At 40.8% G+C, this 25,345-nt stretch overlaps 1 protein-coding gene across 1 annotated transcript in view; it reads right to left on the reverse strand.

Moving 5' to 3' along the window:
• Window positions 1-25,345, reverse strand: part of LOC142661438 (excitatory amino acid transporter 2-like) — a 60,431-nt gene that overhangs the window by 31,670 nt on the left and 3,416 nt on the right. Inside the window, exons 2-3 of the mRNA XM_075838831.1 lie at window positions 15,185-15,337; window positions 7,790-8,040 (exon numbers count right to left, since the gene is read on the reverse strand). Coding sequence (XP_075694946.1) covers window positions 7,790-8,040; window positions 15,185-15,337 — 404 coding nt within the window. The remainder of the gene's footprint in view (window positions 1-7,789; window positions 8,041-15,184; window positions 15,338-25,345) is intronic.

Consider the following 25,345-nt stretch of genomic DNA (forward strand, 5'->3'; position numbering starts at 1 on the left):
AAGTCGTTACGATCGCGGCGATACCATATATGTGTATGTGTGATTTGTTTTGACACTTTTACTAAATAAAACCACTTTTTGGGCAAAAAAAGTCGTTTTATTTGATTTTCGCTGTAATTATTATTATTTTTTTTCACCAACTTTATTTAAAGGGGTTTTCCAATACTTTTTTTTATTTTTTAAATCAATGCAATGTTCCTCTATTAAGATATTAGTGCACTCTGTCTAGCTTTTTCTTGATAATAAATGGTTTTAGTAACATTACTCCCTATTGTTTACCTGGAGAGGTTTGTTTTGCTCAGTAAGTTCATTCCTCTTCTCTTCCTGTGTTTCTCCTCCCTGCATGCACTGCTCTAGTCCCAGCATGCAATGTGCATGCAGCAGTGCACTTGCTCCGCCTACTACACCCAGCTCTACTAACTTCTGCAATCCCAGTCTTCATTTTGGTGCTCTCATTCTATTACTGCTAGCACAAGCTGAAATCACTGGATATCTGCGTTTTTAAACAACACTGACCCTATATGATGATACGTAAAGTTTGGTCTTTATAATTATAAGTTTTCTAAATGTATATTAACTGTTTATACAGTCTTAGTTTTAAATACTGTATTATATATATATATATATATATATATATATATATATATATATATATATATATATATATAAAATAAAAAAAATTGAATTCTAACATGTGAATTGGGATAAAAGGAGCAATACCTGTGGATCGCCGCTGCATCCTGTGTTGGAGATTCACAGTGAGCAAGAAAAAACTAAAGGGAAGCAGCGCTCCTAACTAGCCATCGATGAAAAATAATTCCCCTTCATGTAACTCTGCTACCTGTCAACTGAAAAGTCATCCACCACAGGGAAAAATGTTAGTCCATCATGTCTGATTCCCAGGTGTTTCTTTGCGGTACTCCTCTGTGTGGAAACATTTTTCACTCTGGCAGCTGATTTTTCCATTGACAGGTAGCAGAGTTACACAACAGGAAAACAAATTCCCCATCATGTAACTCTGCTACCTGTGAACTGAAAAGTCATCGGCTGTTTGAAGGGGGTGCACCGCTCGTATAAGCGCTGCTTCCCCTTACTTCATCACACTGTGAATCGCTAACTAGTTCGTATAGAAGCGAAGTATTGCCTAATTATTTTTTTTGGGCTTCCAGTTCAGTTCTGAAGTGGCTTTGAGGGGCCTATATATTAGACACCCCTATGAAACACGACATTTTAGAAACTAGACCCCTCAAAGTATTCACAACAGCATTTAGAAAGTTTATGCACAAAATGTTTTACCAGAGAAACGCAACTCAATACTTATTGTCCAGATTCTGCAGTAGAAATATCCCACATGTGGCCCTCGGGCGGTAATGGACTGCAGCACCGGCCTCAGAAGCAAAGGAGCACCTAGTGGATTTTGAGGCCGCCTTTTTATTAGGCACCATGTCCGGTTTGAATAGGTCTTGTGGTACCAAAATAGTGGAAATCCCCAAAAGGTGATCCCATTTTGGAAACTAGACCACTTGAGGAATACATTGTAGTTTTCTTGGGGTGCATGCAGCTTTTTGATCAGTTTTTATTCTATTTTTAAGTGGCGCGGTGACTAAAAAACAGCAATTCTATTGTTTTTTAATTCTATTTTTGTTACAGCGTTCACCGTGCGCTATAAATGACATATTCACTTTATTCTATGGGGCGATACGATTAGGGCTCATTTACACGAGCGTATTATACGTTTTTGCAACGCGCGTCGCAGGGACCTATGTTACTCTATGGGGCCGTGCAGACAGGTACGTGATTTTCACGCAGCGTATGTCCGCTGCGTGAAACGCACGACGTCCTATATTTGTGCGCTGTTCGCGCATCACGCACCCATTGAAGTCAATGGGTGTGTGAAAACCACGCATGTCGCACGGAAGCAATTCCGTGGGACGCGCGTGATTCACGCAACAGCACTGTAAAGGATGAATGAAAACAGAAAAGCACCACGTTCTTTTCTGTTTACAAACATCCAAACGGAGTGTCATAATGATGGCGGCTGCGCGAAAAGCACGCAGCCGCGCATCATAAAGGGCTGACACACGGAGCTGTTAAGTGCTTTTTGCGCACGCAAAACGCCGCGCTTTTTGCTTGCACAAAACGCACACGCTCGTGTAAACTCGGCCTTACGGTGACACCAGATGTTTATAGTTTTTTTATGTCTTATGGCGTTTGCACAATAAAATACGTTTTGTAAAAAATCATTCACTTTTTGTGTTACCTTATTCTAAGAGCCAGAACTTTATAATTTTTCCATCAATAAAGCCGTGCGAGGACTTATTTTTTGCGTAACGAACTGTAGTTTCGATCAGGACCATTTTTCGGTAAATGCAACTTTTTGATCTATTTTTAATACATTTTTTGGGAGGTGAAGTGACCAAACAATTGTGATTTTGGTACGGTATATTATTATTTTCTTTTACGGCGTTCACCGCGCGGGATAAATAACGAAATAATTTTGTAGTTCAGGCCGTTACGGACGCGGCGATACCAATTATGTATAGTTTATTTATATATTTTTATTAATAAAAAAGGACTGATAAGGGAAAAAAAGGGGGATTTTTTTAACTTTTAATTTCTTATTTTTACACATCTTTTTTTAACTTTTTTTTTTACTTTATTACTTTGTCCCACTAGGGGACTTGAGGGCAGGAGGCCCTGATCGCTATTCTAATACACTGCACTACATCCGTAGTGCAGTGTATTAGAACTGTCAGCTATTCACTGACAGCAAGCATAGTGGGTCCTGACTTTGTCAGGACCCACTAGGCTTCCGTCGATGGCATAGCCGGACGCCTTTGTTTGGTGTCCGGTTGCCATAGTAACCATCGCCGGCCGCTATCGTGTAGCAGGCCGGCGATGGTAACTTAACCCCTAAAAACCCGCGATCTCTATAGAACGCGGCTTTTAAGGGGTTAGACAGCGGGGACACAGCGATCGGTCCCCGCTGTAGGAGCTGCGGCAGCTGCTGTACGAGACAGCAGCTGTCACAGCTCCTGCACCTGTCGGGAAGACGGCCGAAACGGCCGTTATTCCTGCAACTTCGTATACACACCGCTACACACCTTCAACCTTGCGCATGCGCAGTGTAATATACACGGCCGCTGAAGACGCAGCCACATAATTTCACAGAGCATGCGCGGTGGAGTGTGTTCACCACGCATGCTCTAATTCAATAAAGAAGCACGTGGTACGGTTACGTCATTTTTGATGACGTAACCGTACAGTGTGAAAGCCGGAAACCGGAAGCAAGGCAGAAGACCAAATGGACGGGTCTGCACAGGAAGTGCAGATTTTGCATTGCTAAGGGGACGGCGACGGAGGAGGATATACGACGCTACAGCCATCTGATGAAACGTAAGTACATTGGAAAGTTATATCTTTTTCATTGTTTTATTTAAATAAATGTAATTTTTTAGTTCCGGAATACCCCTTTAACTGATTGACATTTTTTTTTTAGTCCCACCAGGGGACTTCACCATGCGATCTGCTGATCGCATATATAATGCTTTGGTATACTTAGTATACCGAAGCATTATTGCCTGTCAGTGTAAAACTGACAGGCAATCTGTTAGGTCATGCCTCCAGCATCGCCTAACAGGCAGATGCTGAAGACATACCTGGGGGTCTTTGTTAGACCCCCGCTGCCATGGAAACCCGATGGCGACTCGCGATTTGTTTGCGGGGGCGCCGATGGGGTGACAAAGGGACCTCCCTCCCTCTGTCAAACACATTGGATGCCGCTGTCACTATTGACAGCGGCATTTAATGGGTTAAACTGCCGGAATCGGAGCGCGCTTCGATTCCGGCAGTTGCAGCAGGTGCCAGGCTGTGTATAACAGCCGTGCTCCTGCCGCTGATCGCGTGGGTACAGTGACACTACCCGCGCCATCACAGGACGGATATATCCGTCCTCCTGCGCGAACTAGCAGCTGCAGAGGACGGATATATCCGTCCTTCGGCGTTAAGAGGTTAATCCCCCAAACATACTTTTGACTCCTCCCCACAGACGTATTTTGTTACTTCGTTATTATGATTACTAATCTGAATTTAAGGTATTTTTCATTTTTATAGGGCAGTTAAAAAGGCTTCTGCCCCTCTCTTACGTAACCTGGGTATATCTTCCTTCATTCTCCTGGTCAGTCAATGTGCATGCCAGGATCATTTCATATTTACTTATAATAATATTATTTAATAATATTCTTGTTTGTTCTTTTGAACAGTCCATGAATATTTCTCACTTTGCTAAACTTTGTTTTTATGGCCAAATAATGTCGCAATTTAAATCATTTTTCATAGAGAAATAAAGGAGGATTTTGCCAAACACGCCCTTACATAATCTCATTGAAACTTTCATTGTTCCTTATGTTACCTCATGGGAAGTAATATGCGGCCAAGAGGAGTATGAGAAGGGAAGTAACAACTCTTGCCATATCCTGTGCCCAAATATAATTTAAGAAAACCAGAGGTCAATAGCAGATAAGACAAATCCACATAAAACGTTTAACTTTCAGTGTGTGCAGTGCGCCCAGCAGTTACTGCTCATTTAAAAGTGTTTTCCAAGCTATTAAAAAAATACAGAAAAGTCTCCATATGTGTCAGAATGCCCATCAGAGGATGCCACCATAGCTCAGAAGTAATTCTTATTTTCATTATCTTGCATATCTCAGTATAATACCTTTGTATTGATTCTGCCAGGGCTTCCTGTGGGGGGGATTACCATGTAACGGACTACATTTACCATGATTCCTCTCTCCTCTCAGAGACATTGCCTATAATTACAGCTACCTGCATGCCCATCTATTGCAAGGTGAAAGGGTAGAGCTGTAATTACTCCCCATCTGCTCTGCTCTTTTGTTAAGGTCCTTTTACACTGGCCAAAATTTTGGCCGGTGCAGCGAGCGACGATCAACGAGACATTGTTGATCTGCGCTCGTTTCATCCTATCACAAGGAGCTATGTATGTGGACGAGCGGTCATTACTCCGATTGCTCATCCCCATACAGTATTATGTTTACACAGGGAGATGTGCTGCCGACAACGATAATATTTTACTTTTCTAAAACATTACAATCTTCAGATGATCGAGCGTTTGCTCGTTCATCTGCGGATCGCTGCCCTGTTTACACAGGGCAATTATCGGCAACGAGCATTCTATGAACGATTGTCTGCATGCAATTGCCAAGTGTAAAACACCCTTTATTCACTGACTTGACATTATCTACTGCCCAGCATGTGAAACAGATCCCTCCAGAGACAAAGAGGGAGGGGGTGAGTAGGGAGACGTGGAGATAACAGGCATGTAATGTGTGATGTCCCATACTTCAGCTCAGTCTAGGGGCTCATTCACATGAGCGTGAATCTCGTTCGTGTGTTGTGCGTTGAAACAACGAACAGCACACGGCCCCATTGATTTCAATGGGGCTATTTATACATGGGTGATTGTCCGTTGCATGAAACTGACTGGGTGTCCTATATTGGTGCGTTTTCACGCACCTAGCCTTCCATTGAAAGCAATGGGTGTGTGAAAACCACAGACAGCATCAATTACATTGAACAAAAAAAAAGAAGCGCTTGCGAGTGTGTGAAAAACATGCCACACGCAAAGCACACTGATGCAAAACACAACGCACATGGACAGATTTACACATTTTTTTTACGCTCGTAAATGTCACGCCCTGAATGTAACCTTAAAGAGGCTCTGTCACCACATTATAAGTGCCCCATCTTCTACATAATATGATCGGCGCTGTAATGTAGATTACAGCAGTGGGTTTTATTTAGACAAATGATCAATTTTGACAAAGTTATGACCTATTTTAGATTTATGACTTTCGTAATCGACAACTGGGCGTGTTTTTTCTTTTTGACCAAGAAAGTGTTGCAAAGAGAAGTGTATGATGCTGACTAATCAGTGACCAATCAGCGTCATAAACTTCTCTCAATTCATGTACTCAGCACATAGTGATCTTGCGAGATCAAGATGTGCTGTCACTTACTCACACATTAACTTTACTGAAGTGTCCTGAGAGTGAATAGACATCGCTTCCAGCCAGGACATGATGTCTATTCACAATCCCGACACTTCGGTAACGTTTGTGTGGGACTTACAGCACATCGAGATCACGCTGGGCTGTCACTTACAGCGTGATCTCACGAGATCACGCTTGCTGTCATTAAGTCCCGCACAAAGTGTCGAGATTGTGAATAGACATCGCGTCCTGGCTGGAAGCGATGTCTATTCACTCTCAAGACACTTCAGTAAAGTTAATGTGTGAGTAAGTGACAGCACATAGTGATCTCGTAAGATCACAATGTCTGAGTACATAAATGGAGAGAAGTGTATGATGCTGATTGGTCAGCATCATACACTTCTCTTTACAATGCCCACTTAGTCAAAAAGTAAAAAGACGCCCAGTTGTCTATTAAGAAAGTCATTAGCATAAATCTAAAATAGCTCATAACTTGGTCAAAATTGATCGTTTTTCTAAATAAACCACTGCTGTTATCTACATTACAGTGCCGATCAGATTATGTAGAAGATAGGGCACTTATAATCTGGTGACAGAGCCTCTTTTAGGTGGAATAACCACATGTTCAGATTATTGGAACTCACACAAGCAGGAGATAAACACCAAGAGTCATGTGACTACATGTTAGACTGATTTACATAGGTATTTTAGTTACACACAGTACGTTCGGAAGTGCTAGATCTAACCTCATGTAAACCATTTGTCAATCATTTTTAAAGACTGGAAAACCCCTTTAACTTTATATTAGCCGACAAAGCCAGGTTACCACTAAAGAAGAGCAAATTTCCTGAAAGTCTTTTCGGCCTGAATAAATTTGCAGGAAATTGCAAGTGCCCTGATTGCCCTGTGTGACTCTCAGGAGGCCGGCAGGTGAGATGACGTTGTTTTGTCCTATGTGACTGTTGCAGCCAGTGATTGGCTGCAGTGGTTACATGGGACAATACGTCAGGAGTCCGGCATAGACGCGTCGCTGCAGGACACCAGGGAATTGAGTCTCCTCTTCTCTGCTCTTTCTTTTCTCTAACCTCTTCTCCAATTTGTAAACCGTGAACCCCAAAAGTTTGGGATTTTGGCAAATCTGAAACTTTTTGGAAATTCAGACCAAATTTGATTTAGCTATAATTAAATGTCATGCATTATATGCAAGATTCTGTTATTTTAGTTTGTCTTAATCTATTTTATTAGGTTTCAATTTCATAGTTTCAGAGTATCCTCCCAACCAATGAATTACACCCAACCACAATATCATTTTACGCTAACTGTACCACTAACCCTACAAGGGATTCTTATGAGAAAAGATCACAGAAGTTAAGTGAGGTTTTTTTTCTTTTTTTAATATTAATAACCCAACTACTTCTCAATATTAGCTTAAGGAACAGAGCACAGATAAGCAGCAGAGATTTGGAACTGACCATGTTAATATCTCATAGAAATTTACCATCGTTTTTGGTTGTCACATTGACAAGTTGAGCAAATTTGGCCAGTTTTACAGCTATATAAGGACTAACTACTAATGCTCACTATTGGCGGGGTACCCATGCAGTGAGTTCTCTAATAGTTGTATTATATCTCAGAAATTAGATTTGTATTTTTATCTCTATGTATTATAGTTAAAGTCACCATGACGCCGAGTGCTGGAAATCATTAAACCATATGCATGATATGTGCTCAGACAGTGTGAACTAAATGCATTTGTTATATTTAGTCTTTGTTCATACCTGTTGAAAACATGCTTGAACTAGGTTCTCAGGAAAGAGATTTCGGATAAGGTCCAGAAATGCATCAATACTGGACACTTCTTCATTTTTGGTTAATACGCTGACTTGCTTCTTCAACTTGGGGTTGCCAGGGTGAATGGATAGAACAAGAATGACTCCAAGTAGAGCTGCTAGGACGGTAGTGGACATATAGTAGACCATTGCACGTGTGCCCATTCTCCCACTAGACTTTGCATCAAGGCCAGCCAAACCTGTTGATTTAGAGACTATAAAATCAATACCATAAAAACCATCATAGAACGTCCTTTAAACAAAAAATCTGTAATAGTTATCCCAGAATACAATTGAATTAACCCTTCAATCATAGTTATCTATGAAGTAAATGTCCTTGTCTCACCTCTACAAAAAGTGGCAAGGCTGTAATAAAAAGTAGAAGCTTAAAGATGATCTGTCATCTCTCCTAACGTCTATTTTAGTAAATACTTGTATTCCCTATGAAATATCAATTCTGGAACACATTCCTTAGAACTCTACATTGTGCCATTTCTGTTATTTCTCCAAGAAATGTATGAATAATTTGACATCTGGGTGTTACCATTCTTTTTGTAAATTGGGTGTCACTACACAGTCTAGCTCTGTCAGCAATGATTGGACATTGTCAGTCTGTGGAAGGACACTCCACCATTTGTTCACATGCAGTTGTCAATTTATTCATAAATTTCAAAGAGAAATAATAGAGGAACCGCGCAACGTAGAGTTGTAAGTAAAGATGCTCCCAAATTTTAATTTCATGGGGAATATAAGGACTTACAAAAACTGACAGTAAGGAGAAGTGACTGGTCCTCTTTAAATTAATATGAGAATCTTTAATCTTTACTTATTCCTTTAAGCCTTTGGTTCATGCCTTGCTGTAAATATATCTAAAAAACTATATGAGAAGCAGTGTTCCTATATGTGGCCTTGTAAAGGTAAACGTTAGGGATCCAATATTCAATAAAAATGTCCTATAAAAGTAGAGCCACTAATAACACAGACATAGCAGCAAAATTTAAACCTTAGAGAATTTCCAGAACGAACAATTGCCTAATCATGTTAAAGAGGCATTCTTAGCTCTCTTGACAGGTATGCTTTAGTAAATTCTGGCATTCCCCATAAAAATCATAATTTTCGAGCATCTTTTCTTAGAACTCTGCCTTGTGCCATTCCTCTCTTAGTCCTCCTAGAAATTTATGAGTAAATTGAAAACTGGGTGTTACCATTCCCCTTGTCAAAGGGGCGTGTCCCCACACAGTCTGATCAGTCTGATTCTGTGGGCACTGATTAGACAGTCTCAGACAGTGTACGGACACACCCCCAACTGATAACACCCAGTCGTCAATTTATTCATAAATTTGTAAGATGAAAAACAGAGGAATGGTACAACACAGAGTTCTAAGAAAAGATGCTCCAGAATAGGTATTTTAAGGGAAATGCAAGTATTTACTAAAATAGGCATGTCAAGATAGGTGACAGTAATAAGACACACAAACATATGTAAAACAGTGCTCCCAAGAAAGGACAAGTGGTATGGATTAGAGGGTAAAATCAAAATTAATCATGTGTAAAAAAGTGTCCTGTGATGGAGGACACCAACCTTTACACCTAGAGGCCTGGATTGCTTTAAATTTTTAGAATACAGGTAATATCTCTGTCTCATCAGACATCCAAAATCAGGAGGGCACTTGTTTATTAACCCGGGTCAGACATGAGATCCCACTGGTAACATAGAATACAGGCAAAAAAAAAAATAGGAAAAAGAACCGGGAAATTATACCAGTGGTACCATATAGATTAGGTTGTTTTCACATCAGCGCTGTGTTCCGTTGAGGGGTTCCGTCTGAGCTTTCCGTCGGGGGAACCCCTCAATGGAAAGGCAAAGTTCCGACAGAACCCCTCAACAGAACACAACGCTGATGTGAACAGGGCCTTAGAGATGTAGCAAAGACCACATATGATAACTTACTCCACTATGGGGGGGCAGTAGATAGATATTCAACGTACCCTCTCCTGGATAACCTGTAGTGGTCTTGATGCTAGGAGGAATCCGTCTAGAAGAAATTTCCCCTGAGATATGTCTGATATTATTGATCAGACTTATCAATAATATCAGAGTCTCTGGCAATGTTCGGCACTAAAGAATATTGAAACGTATAGCTCGGCGTATAAATAGAATATAATGGGTCAAACATAGACCAAAATAGCATCCGTTTGGTCTGTTTGTCACTGTTTATGTGTGGATACAGTTTTTTTGAAAGTACTGAAAAGCGTAGTCTGCTACGCTATTCTGTACTTCAAAAAAATGTAACTTTTTTTTAGCATTGATCTCAATGGACTACGTATGCAAACGTAATGTTTGTATCCGTTTACATATAGTAAATCTATTCTTTTATTTGTTTTTTGTTTTTTCTCTATCAGTGTTCATTTAAAAAAAAAAAAAAGTATACTTTTTTAGGTAAAAAACAGACAGAAACATATACCGACGTATGAATATACGCTAAATGTACACACTATAAAAAAAACACAGACATAAACAGAAAATGGTGCACGTTTGTATATGTTTTCAATGGCCCACGTTTTTATAAACAACCGTATACGCTCAGCGGTTAGTACAAACACGATGTGAATGGGGCCTTAGGCTATTTTCACACTCAGGTTTTGTGTACATTCACGGTTAACGTTTGGAAATAAATCCGACGTATACCCTGAACACGTCCATAGGGTATAATGGGCCAGAAGTATGCCAAAAGGGGGCAGTAAGTCACACACGACTTTGCCAGCATAGACCTCGATCTTACTTGCAACATATCTGCGTAGCTCTAGCCTATAGTATACATGTGTTCAGTGTATAAGTCAGAAGCATTTCCCGGCGTATATATATATATACGTATACCACAAAGCCCTATAGGTGTATGCCGTTGTAGTAGAGGGGGTCTTCACTTTCACTCTTTCATCAGCGCAAATAGCTGCTACAAAAAGTGTCTCTTGCTCTGAAGGTCCAGGCCAGGCGCATCTGTTCATTACATAGACAAGCCATTGGTTTTTAAAAAGTGCTGTGCAATGCTTTACATTAGAAGACACTAGTATTATAAATGGGACATGGTAGGTGGGGGCCCTGTTACAGATTTTGTTTTGGGGACCAGGGGCTTCCAGTTACGTCTCTTTTTCCAAGTTATAGCAGCTTATTACAATCAGGACCCTTGTAAGGATTCAGGGTTGTCCAAACCACACAACCACCTTTAAAACGAAATTCCTATTTTTTCTTTTAACCCTTTCATTTAGAACTTGTAGGGTTTCTTTAATCCTTTCATGACCAAGGGTCATTGATACCCCTGTGTCCAGGTCAAATTTTCCATGCACTTCTTTAAACGATAATATCTTTGCAACTGCTTTGAATAGCATCACTATTTTTACTTTGTTTTTTTTTACAAGACCTATGAGGCTTTCATTTTCTACATTAGTTTAATTAATTCCATTAAATTTTTATTATGAGCAGAAAAAAAAATGTAGTACCGTGTTAGGCAGTAACAATATGCAATGTTAAATACTTTTGTGTCAAAAAAGACAAAAGTATTGTAGGTATGAAACCTTTATTGGCTATCCATAAGGCTGGGTCCACACAGTTTTTTGCAGGCAGAAAATCTGCCTCAAAATTCAGTTTGGAATTTTGAGGCAGATTTTGATCTGCCTACATGCAGTTTTTCGCGCCGTTTTTCGCATGCGGCCATTGAGCGCCGATGGGCAAAAACGCTGGAAAATAAGCTTTATCTGCATCCCATTGATGTCAATGGGAGGTCAGAGACGTAAACGCCCGAAGATAGGGCATGTCGCTTCTTTTTCCGGCAAGACGTTTTTTCCACTTTTCCGACGATGTTTCCGCATCAAAAAACATACCCTAACAGTTCTATATGCAATCTTTCAGAGCACACAGGCTCCTTTGTCAGGCAAGTTTACAAATTAATGACTTACAAAAAGCACAACATTTAAGATGTTACACAAAGACAATTTGTACATGAGGTGATATATCATTAAGATAAGCCGGGGCAAAAAAACAGGTTATAGGGTTGATGACTTAGGAGTTAAGGCATCTGGAGTCAGTCTAATTGGGATTCCGCTCCTAGATGGTGCCCCTGATGGCACTGTCCATATATGGACAGGGACGTCAGGGGCTCCCTCTAGGAGCGTTATCCCCGGCCAGAGCGATCTGACCGGGGATTCAGGTCCTAGAGGGTGCTTAGGTGGCACTATCTATTGGGGGGTGCTATCTACAGGGGGGTGGCGCTATCTACAGGGGGTTGGTGCTCTCTACAGGAGGGGTAGTGCTCTATGCAGGGGGTGGCGCTACCTACATGGGGGTGGAGAGACGTCTGGGGCTCCCTCTAGGAGCGTTATCCCCGGCCAGAGCGATCTGACAGGGGATTCAGGTCCTAGAGGGTGCTTAGGTGGACCTATCTATTGGGGGGTGCTATCTACAGGGGGGGAGGCGCTATCTACAGGGGGTTGGTGCTATCTACAGGAGGGGTGGTGCTGTATGCAGGGGTGGCGCTACCTACAGGGGGATGGAGAGACGTCTGGGGCTTCCTCTAGGAGCAGAATCCCAGTCAGAGCGCTCTGACTGGGGATTCCGCTCCTAGAGGGAGCTTAGATGGTTCTATCTACATGCCGGTTTGCGCTATCTACATGGGGGTTGTGTATGTCGCTATCTACAGGGGGGAGTGTATTCCGGGTATCTCACAGCCCTTGCAGACATGAAAGTGCAGCGCTGCTTACACTGAAGCAGCACTACACTCATTAACCCCTTAACGACGAGCGACAAATATATCCGTCACAAAGCATGTGCTAGTTCCTCGCACCTAGTTATACACAGCCTGGCTCCTGCCCCAACTGCAGGAATCAAAGCACGCTCTGATTCCGTCAGTTTAACCCATTAGATGCCGCTGCCATTCCATCGGCGCTCCCGCAAAGAAATCCTGGGGCACCATTGGGTTTCCATGGCAGTCGGGGGCCTGTATTAGGCCAAGGATTGCCTGTCAGTTTTATGCTGACAGGCATTAATGCTTTGGTATACTAAGTATACCAAACCAATATATAAGCGATCAGCAGATCGCATGGTGAAGTCCCCTAGTGGGACAAAAATAAAGTAAAATAGTTTAAAAAAATGATGAAAAAAAAATAACAAAATTACAGCAAATATAAAATAAAACCACTTTTTTCACAAAGTGTACAAAAATTAAAAACAAACACATATATGGTATCGACGTGATCGTAACAACTCAAACAATAAAGGTTAGACCTTAATTAAACCGCTGGGTGAACGGCGTATCGAAAAAATGCAAAAAAAAAAACAAACAGTAAAATGTAGCTGTTTATTTTCAATTATTTCCTAAAATAAAGTTCAATAAAGTTAATAGATATATTATATGCATACAAAAATGGTGCAAATAAAAAATACAACCCGTTTTGCAAAAAACAAGCCCTTATACAGCTATGTGGATGGAACAAAAAAAAAGTTACGACTCATAAAACAAAAAATAATCTTTGGTCATTAACGCGCAAAAGGGCCTGGTCATTTAAGGGGTTAAACTTGTTCCAGGCTGCCAATGTTTATATACGTGACAACGTGATCATCGGCTACTGGAACGTATGTAGCCGTATGGCAGTCGTTAGGGAGTTAAGCTACAAATAATAGATTTTGGCCCTGGGATAGATAGATGACGGTGTTTTCCTGTGACTGAGCAATATTAAAATAACCAGTAAAGCCTGAAAGCCTCAAAGTTCCTTGTACTCTCTAGGTTAATTGTTAACTTTATAATTTCCAAACTGTGTAAGTTAAAGAGAACACTTTGTATATATGTCATACAGTACATGTGCTATATTTTGACTTTTCCTCCTCTCTTCCAAATATATGAAATTTATAAACAAAAATTCCACTAATTTAAAAGTGGTAAATTTGACAAAACATCTGCTCAGGGCCCTATTCAAGGTTGGTGGAGGCCCTTAGGGAAAACATTTGATGCCCTCCTTCACTCACTAGTAACAGTATCATACAATACCTGTTAGGCTTATCTGGAGACCCATGGAACAGTAATAATAAAATAATGTGATGTTCTCATTTCTTCTATGTATCAAATTTACTCAAAATTAGAAGATGAAATCTCAGACACATGTCTTATTCGGTGCCTTTAAACTCATAAATGATACAGATATTTTATATATTCCAAACTATGGAAATGTTTGAGAAGTGATGTAGGAGTTAAATACTTTACTCCTAAACCACTTTGGAGTGTTACAAGATAAGCATAAAAGGAAGTCCCCTTTAAGCCACCTATATTTACATATCTAGTTTCATCTCTCTTGAGTTTAAAGTGTAGCTAAACGTTCGACAAACTTCTGACATGTCATTGTGGATTGGTGGGTGTCCGAGCACGGCGACCCCCACCAATTGCTAGAATGAAGCATCTGAAGCCCTCGTGTGAGCGTTCAGCTGCTTCGTTTCTGTTCGGCTTTTTCCGGAAAGCTGATGTATCGGAGTACGGGCTCATAGACTTTCTATTGAGTCCGTATACCGATACATTTATTTCTGGAAAAAGCCGAACAGACATGAAGCAGCTGAGCGCTCACACGAGCACTTCATCTGCTTTGTTTAAAGATTAGTGGGGGTCGCCGTGCTCGGACCCCCACCAATCCAAACTTCTGACATGTCACTATGACATGTCAGAAGTTTGACGAACGTTTAGCTACACTTTAAAGGATATGGACACTTTTTTTTTAAATTATTGCATTGCATGTACTTTTTTACAAAAAGAAAACAGATTTAACATTGGCTATAATTAAAAATGTTCTACCTTTTAGCGTCTGCAGCGTGCCTTTATATACAATGCAATGCAAGCTGCTCAATGCCGTTCTGTACTCATTCCGACAGACAGCACTGTGACTTCTAAAGGCTAATCTAAGCTCAAATACCATTTAATTCACATTTATTTTATTTGGCTTTTTTTTTTAGACTTGAGTTTAGATTAGCCTTCAAGAGAGGTCAAAGAGGGGCTGCAGACTTCGCTATCAGAAAGCTGTCTGTCGGAATGAGAACAGAACGGCATGGAGCAGCTTGCAGTGTAGTGTATATATGTATATGGCCGTGCTACAGAAGTGAAAGGGTAGAACATTTCTTAAAAAGTACATGCAATGCAATAAAAAAAAAAATAATTGGTTCAAAGGTGTCCATAGCCTTTAAAATGCAGATATATACGTACCAACAGTTTTCCAACATATCAAATTATTTTGTTCTGCATATAAAAAGATAATACTGTTAAGGAACTTTTCTTGAAAAAAATTGCATTTTGCCTCCATAAAATCTCTTACCAGAAATCAAGCTGGAGATAATTAGTGGTAAAATTAACATTTTCAACATCCGCATGAGAATATCCCCTGGAAAGGAGATAAGGATAAGAATATTTCCATCTAGAGGAGGAAGCAATCGTAGGAGACAGCCAAATAGAGAACCAAATATCACACCTATGGAGGAAGAGAAGGAAATATTGTATTCATATGGCGGAAATGGAAGATACATTAAATTTGAACCGTTTACATAAAGACCAGAAATATTTAACACTTTTAAAGGAAAACTTTAAGAAGAAATATATAAAAAGGTTCCTGTACTGTACACAATCAGCCTTGTCAAAGAGACCTTTTGAGGATCTAAATCCCCATCCACATCAATCTTTTCATCCTGACTTGTTTGACTGTACAGTATGTAATAAGTGTGGACATTAATGTAGATGGTGATTTGTTTTGTATAGATCAGTAGAACAATTTGTTGTAAATGGCAAATTCATAAAATACTACTACGGTAAGATGCAGCAAAGCAATAATGTGAAAAGATATCTTTCACTATAGAAATTAGGAAACGAATTCAGTTGTCAATCAATATTCAGCTTCCTTTTGGAGCGATTATTGGTGTCAGGGCCAGGACAAGGTATTTTGGTGCTCTAGGCAGATAAGGCAAATGCGCCCCTCAACTCTGACCCCCTCTCCCCTCCCCACCAGGCACTGGCAGTGTCAGTGACACTGACTAGTCTTAGATCCCCTGTCAGCCTGAGAGCAGCACTACCTCACCCCCACCTCCTTTCCCTAATCTCTTAGGCCAGATTCACACAAACGAGTGCAAACTCGGACGTGAAAAACTGCCGTTTTCACGGATCCCTCATTGACTTGAGTCTATCGAGGGATCCGTGAAAACAGAAGAAAATAGGACATGTTCTATTTTTCAACTGACTTTTCACACAGTCCGTTGAAACAACGTGAACAGCCCATTGAAATACAAGCATCCGTGTGACGGGAATTGTTTTAATGGCCAACACATGGACGTATACTCTGGTGGTCTGAATTTGGCCTTATATTTACAATTACAATCTGTAGTGTGTGGGGCCAATGCACTTGGCACCTGATCAATAGAACTGCACAGTATTGTTTTTTGACGTTCTGGTTTTCTGACTTGTTCGCATACTTACATCTGCAGCCAGTCAGATCAAGAGAGGGCTTCCCTTCTTGACAATGGGCGCTTTTTTCAGAATCAAAGGATTGGACAGTTCAGTGACATATGACACTGTGACCACCAACGAGCGTTTTCAGTCTGGTGGGGAAGGCGCTCATTGTCCAATTGTCAGTAGCACTGAGTGACTCTTCTCTTCGGTTCCCCCGGGCCCAGATCCTGGTTTCCTTCTTCTGTGATGCAGCGCCCACGGTCCGGAATCAGACAGTGGGATAGTGGATGTGAGGATTCTGACACCTTGGCGAGTACCCCGGCGGCGATTAGAGCCGCAGTGATACAGTACTGGAAAATTCCACTGCTTTTTTCTTTGTCAGTGTCTTGTCACTGCAGGAGCGCTCCGCTGATGGTAATGGGTTAAGCGGCGCCCGTCAGCAGTGCAACGCTCCTGATGTGACATGAATGACGCAAGCAGCAATCATCATCATCAGTATATATATATAAATATAAAATGAACCCCTTAAGGACACGGCCAATTTTGGCCTTGAGGACAGAGCAATTTTTTTAGATTTCCCTCTTTGCATCCCGACGCTCATAACTCTTATTTTTTGTACGACGTAGTTGTATGAGACTTTGTTTTTTGCGGGACGAGTTGTACTTTATGTAGGTACCACTTTTTGGTACAAATACATTATCGTTTAATTTCTATAAATTTTTATTTTGGCGAAAATGCAGAAAAAAAAGCAGTTCCGCAGCAGTTTTAATATTTATTTTTTTTTACACCATACACCGATCATAAATAATGTTATACATTTGTTGTTTAGATTATTACGGTCATGGCGATACCAAATATGTCTATATTATTTCATGTTTTGGGACTTATATTTGAAAAAGTTTATTTATTATAAAAAATGTGTGTTTCTGTGTATTTTTTTCACTTTTTATTTATTTATTTATGATTAATTTTTTTTTACATTCATTTAACTTTTTTTTTTTTAATCTCATAAAGGGATTTATAATTTTTATTTTTATTTTGTAACTGTAATGTACTGGCATAGATCTATATGCCAGTACATTAGCCTGTGTACTGATTGCACACAGGCAGTTGTTAGGGCATACCTCAGTATGCCCTAACAGGAAATATGTTCAGACAGCCCTGGGGTCCTTCAATGGACCCTGGGCTGTCTGGCCATACAAGTTATGGGCTTTGATCGCGTCACAGTTATCTTCTGTGACGCGATAAAAGTGCAGTCCCCTCTCCTTGAACGCCGCAATCAGCTTTCATAGCGGCGTTCAAAGGGTTAACGGCGGAGAGAAGATGTTTCTCTCCCCTCCGCTGTCAGAGCGGGGCCGTGGCTGTGTATTACAACCATTGCCCCGGTCTCGATCGCGCGCAGAGACGGCTGTCATACAGGACGAGAATGCTCGTCCTAATGCGCCAAGTACTCGCCGCTCAGGACGAGCATTCTCGTCCTGTGTCGGCAACCAGTTAAAATAAAATAAAAGTATTTTTTTTCTTTAAAATTGCACCCAGTGTCAGACTGGAGTACCTTGGGCCCACCAGAGGAAATAATTATTGGGTCCACCCTTCAGCTATATAGGAGTAATGCGACCACTCTTAATTGTGTAGTAAAACGTGTCTAGTAAAACAAGGACCAATATTACCACAATATACCGACCATACAAAGGTAGATATTAGTTCTACACAGGCACTCTGCAAACCATATAAGTTAATCAAGTACAGTGAAATTCAGTCTCACAGGTGAAGTCTACTCAAATAGGAGTCGTTCACTTTCCCTTTTCTTCTTCATCCAGTCCAGAACGCTATGCGCTCTGCCTGCTTCTGCGCGGTGACGTCATTGTGTCACTGCCACAGTGACATCATCGCATCACCTGCGCCGGGAGGTGGACGTCTTCCTGAACCCCTGGTAGGTCACAGTCCTTAAACAGCTTATGGCATACAAGCATTAGCGGCAGGGCAAGAAACCCATGGCACTCTGCTTCGCAACTTTACAGATACAGCTAGGTGCCTAGTCCCACTGTAGGATACTCCAGTGGGCCTGTCTGACACAAATTGCGCCCTTCAGTTTAAGCAGAGGTAGTGTCTACCTCTGCCTACCTGTCACCTCGGCCCTGATTGGCATGCTGGCTTCTTCAGTATGTGTGGGCTTTATAATGCCTGGGAGATTTCTCCAGCTGCATACATAGTGAGACATGTCTTCAGTGAGTGGCTTATCTTCTCATTCTGTATCTGCTGCCCCACCTGTGGTGCAAATGCTATTACCTCGAGCTGCTGCCTACAGTCCTGGATTGCATCTACCAACTCCCTCTCGCTATAATGATGACTCCAAATCCTGAAGAGGAATTTTTAATCAGAGCGTGATCCATTTAGAAGTGTTGGAGCATTAGTTTACATTGGATCGGTTCAAGGTATCCTACATCTTGTCTCTGCTGTCTGGAGAATTACTGGCCTGGGTATCGCCATTATGGGAACGTAACGATCCAATTATGTATGATATACAAGCGTTCATATCGCACCCTGGCTACCCTGTTACAATGGAACAATGAGCTCTTGTTGCTACATTTTGGAAAGGTCTAGCTGGCTGCATCAAGGATTTACCCGCTTTATTTGGATGATATAATCTTCTTAGCCAATCGAATTGACATTTGGTTTTGTGAAAAGCAACGTGAAACGAACCATGTCTGTTGTGTACCCCAGCTGACACAAATACCTTTCAGAAACTTCTACTTACCTCTCCTCCTGCTTGTCCTGATGAACCTCTGCAGGTGGAAAGACTTAAGAGCGCCAAAGAAGGCACACCAATAATCTGTGTCCGCATTTGGGGCGTAAAAGTCACTTTCTAAATGATTGTCCGGTAAGCCTGGGAAACTCCAATGCCTAGGACAAGTAGGAGAAGCTACCCTAGGCAGAGATTGTACCTCTCACAAAATGATTGTACTAGTTAATTTGTCCACCTCTGGAGCGTGCCTTACAGTTCAAGCATTTCTGTATTCTAGCTCTGCAAGGAAATTTTCTCTGTCAGTCTCTAGTCACTTGTTATCGGATTCCTGTACTCGTTAGACAGGCCTCTTTCCCTAGTTTCTGTGTACAGAGAATTATCTAAATAAATCATCCACCTGGTTAGCAAGCCAATCTCCATAGTGGGAGCACTTTATCATGGACAAATTTCTATCCAAGTTCTGGGAAATTCTCTCAGTCCTCCTCTCCTGGACCTTCCTTGGTTTGCGGAAACTTTCTCCAGTTATTTATCGGACCTCTGGTCAAATAACCTGTTAGGGTGAAACTTGCCATCAACAGTGTTTGTCTGTCATCCATCCCCTAGGCTTCGGCCTGTGGAACAATTCTGGATGTTTTGTCAAAACCTTATACTAGTAATTCTGATATATTCTGTAAAAGGGAAGACTCTTCCACCTCACAGACCTTATGTTTGTGCATTTTAATTGATATCCAATTCCACTTTTCCTCAGGGTACGATATATTCATTGTTCATTCCAGAGACTGAAGCTATGTCACAATATATCAAATAAAACCTGGAGAGGAGGTTTATTCGCAAATCCTCCTCTCCTGTTGGAACTGGTTTCCTCTTCATTGAAAAAAAAAAGAAGGTACTTTACAGCCCTCAATCTAGGGCTCAATAAAATCATGATAAAACACAAATATTCTCTGCCATTAATTACCAAGCTTTTTGAGTGAAGATTTTCACCAAGATGGATTTACATGGCGCTTACAATTTAATTAGAATCCAAGAAGGTAATGAGTGGAAATCTGCATTTAATACTGGAGATGGACACTGGAGTTTTTGGATATGCCTTTCAGTCTCAGTAATGCTTCAGCAGTTTTCCAATAATTTGCTAATGACATCTTCCCGAGATCTCCTTTACAGTTGTGCATTTGGGTGATATTCTTGTTTTCCTCCCAAACATCAGCACTCATCGAAAACAAGTGCCAAGCTGGTGAAGGGTCTCTTTTAAAGACCCAGTTTTACTTTCCTAGGTAATATCGTTCTGATCAAGGACTTTTAATGGATCCAGCTACATTATCCGCAGTACTAAAGTGGCCTAGTCCCCAAGAACTCAAAGCTATACAGCGATTTGTAGGATTTGCCATTTAATAACGGCAATTTATTCCCCTTTTTTTTGTCTTGTGGCTCCTATCTCTGCTCTTACCAAAAAGGGTGTTAATGTTAAAGAGGCTCTGTCACCAGATTTTGCAGCCCCTATCTGCTATTGCAGCAGCTGGCAGTGCAGACACAGCCGTGTTCTCGAGAGATCACGCTGTGACGTCACTCACAGGTCCTGCATCGTGTCAGACGAGCGAGGACACCGGCACCAGAGGCTTCAGTTGATTCTGCAGCAGCATCGGCGTTAGCAGGTAAGTCGATGTAGCTACTTACCTGCAAACGCTGATGCTGCTGCAGAATCAACTGTAGCCTCTGGTGCCGGTGTCCTCGCTCGTCTGACACGATGCAGGACCTGTGAGTGACGTCACAGCGTGATCTCTCGAGAACACGGCTGTGTCTGCACTGCCAGAAGCTGGGCGTTCTGAAGAGAAGTGGATGATACTTCTCATCAGAGCGCCCAGCTAGTAAAAGTATTAAAAACGCCCCGATGTACGCACATAATACACGCCCACTTGGACTTTTACTTTTAAACACACCCACTTGGACTTTTGCAAGCATCATTTGCATAAATACAAAAATGGTCATAACTTGGCCAAAAATGCTCGTTTTTTAAAAATAAAAACGTTACTGTAATCTACATTGCAGCGCCTATCTGCTGCAATAGCAGATAGGGGTTGCAAAATCTGGTGACAGAGCCTCTTTAAGGACTGCATTACTGAGGCTGACTAAGATTTGCTCAGCCTTAGACAAACCTTCTCTTCTGCCTCAGTTCTCCACAGACCGGCTACAAACAAACCGTTCATTCTGTAAGTGGATGCTTCATCAGTAGGAGAAGGTGCTGCTCTCTCTCAGAAAGGAGAAAAAGGTCAAATCCATTCCTGTAGGTTTTTCTCCAAGGCCTACTTTCCAGCAGAAAAAAAAATCTCGGAGACCATGAACTCCTGGTCATCAAGTTGGCCCTCAAAGAATGGAAGCATTTGTTAGAAGTAGCTCGCCATCCTGTCACTATCCACACCGACCATAAAAATGTGATGTACCTGCAAACGGCACATCGTTGGAATCCTCATCAGGCTCATTGAGCTTTGTTTATTTCTCATTTTAATTTTGTCTTCCATTATAGGCCAGTAGACAAGAATGTCAAGTCTCATGTCTTATCTCGCTTCTTTGCTTTAGAAGATCAAGATATTGAACCACAATACATAATTGACCCCATTTGTATTTTACTGGAGGCTCCAGCTGAAGTTCTCAATATTCCACCTGGAAAGAGAGTCACTACTTCTACAGGCCTTGTGAAAATCGTCAGCAAAAAACTTACTAACGATCTCATCCACAAGGTCAATAATAAAGAGATTAAAAAGAATTGGGGCTAAAATATACCCTTGTGGCACTGCACTGCAAACTTTAGCCCATTTTGAGTGTGTTATAACACATCAACTTCAAGGACTGAAGGTTCACTTGCTGCCTCATATATCCCACCCCTTGACAGGTGCAATTGTAATGAGATAAATAATGTTATTCACTTCACCTGGCAGTGGTTTTAATGTTATGTCTGAATGGTGTGTGCATATATATATATATATATATATATATATATATATATATATACACACATACACTACCGTTCAAAAGTTTAGGGTCACTTAGAAATTTCCTTATTTTTGAAAGAAAAGCACAGTTTTTTTTCAATGAAGATAGCATTAAATTAATCAAAAATATACTCTATACATTGTTAATGTGCTAAATGACTATTCTAGCTGCAAATGTCTGGTTTTTAATGCAATGTCTACATAGGTGTATAGAGGCCAATTTCCAGCAACCATCACTCCAGTGTTCTAATGGTACATTGTGTTTGCTAACTGTGTTAGAAGGCTAATGGATGATTAGAAAACACTTGAAAACCCTTGTGCAATTATGTTAGCACCGCTGTAAACAGTTTTGCTGTTTAGAGGAGCTATAAAACTGACCTTCCTTTGAGCTAGTTGAGAATCTGGAGCATTACATTTGTGGGTTCGATTAAACTCTCAAAATGGCTAGAAAAAGAAAGCTTTCATGTGAAACTCGACAGTCTATTCTTGTTCTTAGAAATGAAGAAATTGCGTGAAATTGCCAAGAAACTGAAGATTTCCTACAACGGTGTGTACTACTCCCTTCAGAGGACAGCACACACAGGCTCTAACCAGAGTAGAAAGAGAAGTGGGAGGCCCCGCTGCACAACTGAGCAACAAGACAAGTACATTAGAGTCTCTAGTTTGAGAAATAGACGCCTCACAGGACCTCAACTGGCAACTTCATTAAATAGTACCCGCAAAACGTCAGTGTCAACGTCTACAGTGAAGAGGCGACTCCGAGATGCTGGCCTTCAGGGCAGAGTGGCAAAGAAAAAGCCATATCTGAGACTGGCTAATAAAAGGAAAAGATTAATATGGGCAAAAGCACACAAACATTGGACAGAGGAAGATTGGAAAAAAGTGTTATGGACAGACGAATCGAAGTTTGAGGTGTTTGGATCACACAGAAGAACATTTGTGAGACGCAGAACAACTGAAAAGATGCTGGAAGAGTGCCTGACGCCATCTGTCAAGCATGGTGGAGGTAATGTGATGGTCTGGGGTTGCTTTGGTGCTGGTAAAGTGGGAGATTTGTACAAGGTAAAAGGGATTTTGAATAAGGAAGGCTATCACTCCATTTTGCAACGCCATGACATACCCTGTGAACAGTGCTTGATTGGAGCCAATTTCATCCTACAACAGGACAATGACCCAAATCACACCTCCAAATTATGCAGGAACTATTTAGAGAAGAAGCAGGCAGCTGGTATTCTATCTGTAATGGAGTGGCCAGCGCAGTCACCAGATCTCAACCCCATAGAGCTGTTGTGGGAGCAGCTTGACCGTATGGTACGCAAGAAGTGCCCATCAAGCCAATCCAACTTGTGGGAGGGCCTTCTGGAAGCATGGGGTGAAATTTCTCCCGATTACCTCAGCAAATTAACAGCTAGAATGCCAAAGGTCTGCAATGCTGTAATTGCTGCAAATAGAGCATTCTTTGACGAAAGCAAAGTTTGAAGGAGAAAATTATTATTTCAAATAAGAATCATTATTTCTAACCTTGTCAATGTCTTGACTATATTTTCTAGTCATTTTGCAACTCATTTGATAAATATAAGTGTGAGTTTTCATGGAAAACACAAAATTGTCTGGGTGACCCCAAACTTTTGAACGGTAGTATATATATATATTGAGTAGTATATATATATATGCTTGAGAAAGGCTCTAGAGGACAGAGCTGAAACATTGCACAGGGGGCAATAAAAGTACCCTTTTATTCACATTTACTGCGGAGTGCTGCCTATTTTTTTGAATACGATCAAGTTTGGAGCGTGGTCTGTTCCTGAGGATTTGCACCCACCATACACCGGTGCTGCTAGACTTATTTGTTTATCTATCTATATATATATATATATATATATATATATATATATATATATATATATATATATATAGCAAAAGAAGATATGCGGCACTCCAATGAAGAAAATGGTGGTTTATTCAATTCCAATACAAAAGCTTTTGTATTGGAATTGAATAAACCACCATTTTCTTAATTGGATTGCCGCATATCTTCTTTTGCTATATCTGACATTTCGTCCGAGTATCAGGACGTTTTTGCTGGGCACCCGTTCATTGATTTCCCTGTGAGTGCTGCTGCTTTCTCCTTGTGTATATATATATATATATATATATATATATATATATATATGTCCATCCCAAGTATTTTGGCGAGGTTACTGGTGCCCATCTAAGGTGTTGTAGCTAAACTACTGCTGTCCAACTTATAAATTGTTGAGGCAAGGCTACTACTATTTATCTAAGGTATTGGGACCAGGCCGCTGCTGTTCATCGCAGGTATTTAGTCTAGACTACTGGTTGGAGTTAGGCTTTTGATATTTAACTCAGGTGGGGCAGATAGGTTACTAATATCCTTGTCAGGTATTGAGTCTAGGCTACTACTCCCCATCTCAAGTTTGGGGGCTAGGCTACCGATGTCAATCTCAGCTTAGTGTCTATGTGGGGCAAATTCCTACTGCTATGTCTGCAAAATCCGGTGAGTACAGACCGTTTACCACTGAAATCATACTGAAATCCTGTTTGTGTCCTGCGACTTTAGAAAGGATATGGTGTAAGGGCATTTCTATATTTAGTTAGTGTGCTGAAGAGCAGGATTTATTTTGTTTCAATTGTGTCAAATGTGAATGGCCATTTATTCCTTTTTTGATGCCAAAATAAATACGGGCATGTCCTGACTTGAATTTTATATATGTATAACACATTTCTAAGTTTAGTTAATATCCTGAGGAGCAGTAATTATTTTGTTTGTACTGTGTCAAATGTAAAAAGTCATTTATTCCTTTTATGATTTGAACTTTATATATGTGCCACCATTTCTACCAGTCTGTACCCAGCTACATTGATGCCAATCTCCCATAAGATATGCGATAAGTAAAAGCCATTTAACCCTTTCCTGTAAAAGAAAAAATATTGGAAATTGAAATACATGTTTTGCATTTATGGGTTGACCTGAGCTAAGAAGTAATAGGAAAAAAATGGATTGTGCTTCAGCCATTGACAAGAACATAAGAATGCCTTTAAGAGATGTTAAGAAAATAATTTGGTCACTAATACGTTTCCAAGCAGTGAGTTGTCCATCATCATCTTTCCACAAGCTGGAAGACAGTGAAAGAACATCTACACAGCCCTAATGTTAGCATGACGTAGGGGCATTTGTATGTGTGATTAAGGTGGGCTACAATTAACAAAACGGCTAAGTGCTAAAAGGGGTGTTCCCAACTTGTAAGGTTATGGAATATCTCTAGGATGGGGGTTTGACCTCAGG

This window comes from Rhinoderma darwinii, chromosome 10 (genome assembly GCF_050947455.1).
Source record: "Rhinoderma darwinii isolate aRhiDar2 chromosome 10, aRhiDar2.hap1, whole genome shotgun sequence".
NCBI classification, from domain to species: domain Eukaryota; kingdom Metazoa; phylum Chordata; class Amphibia; order Anura; family Rhinodermatidae; genus Rhinoderma; species Rhinoderma darwinii.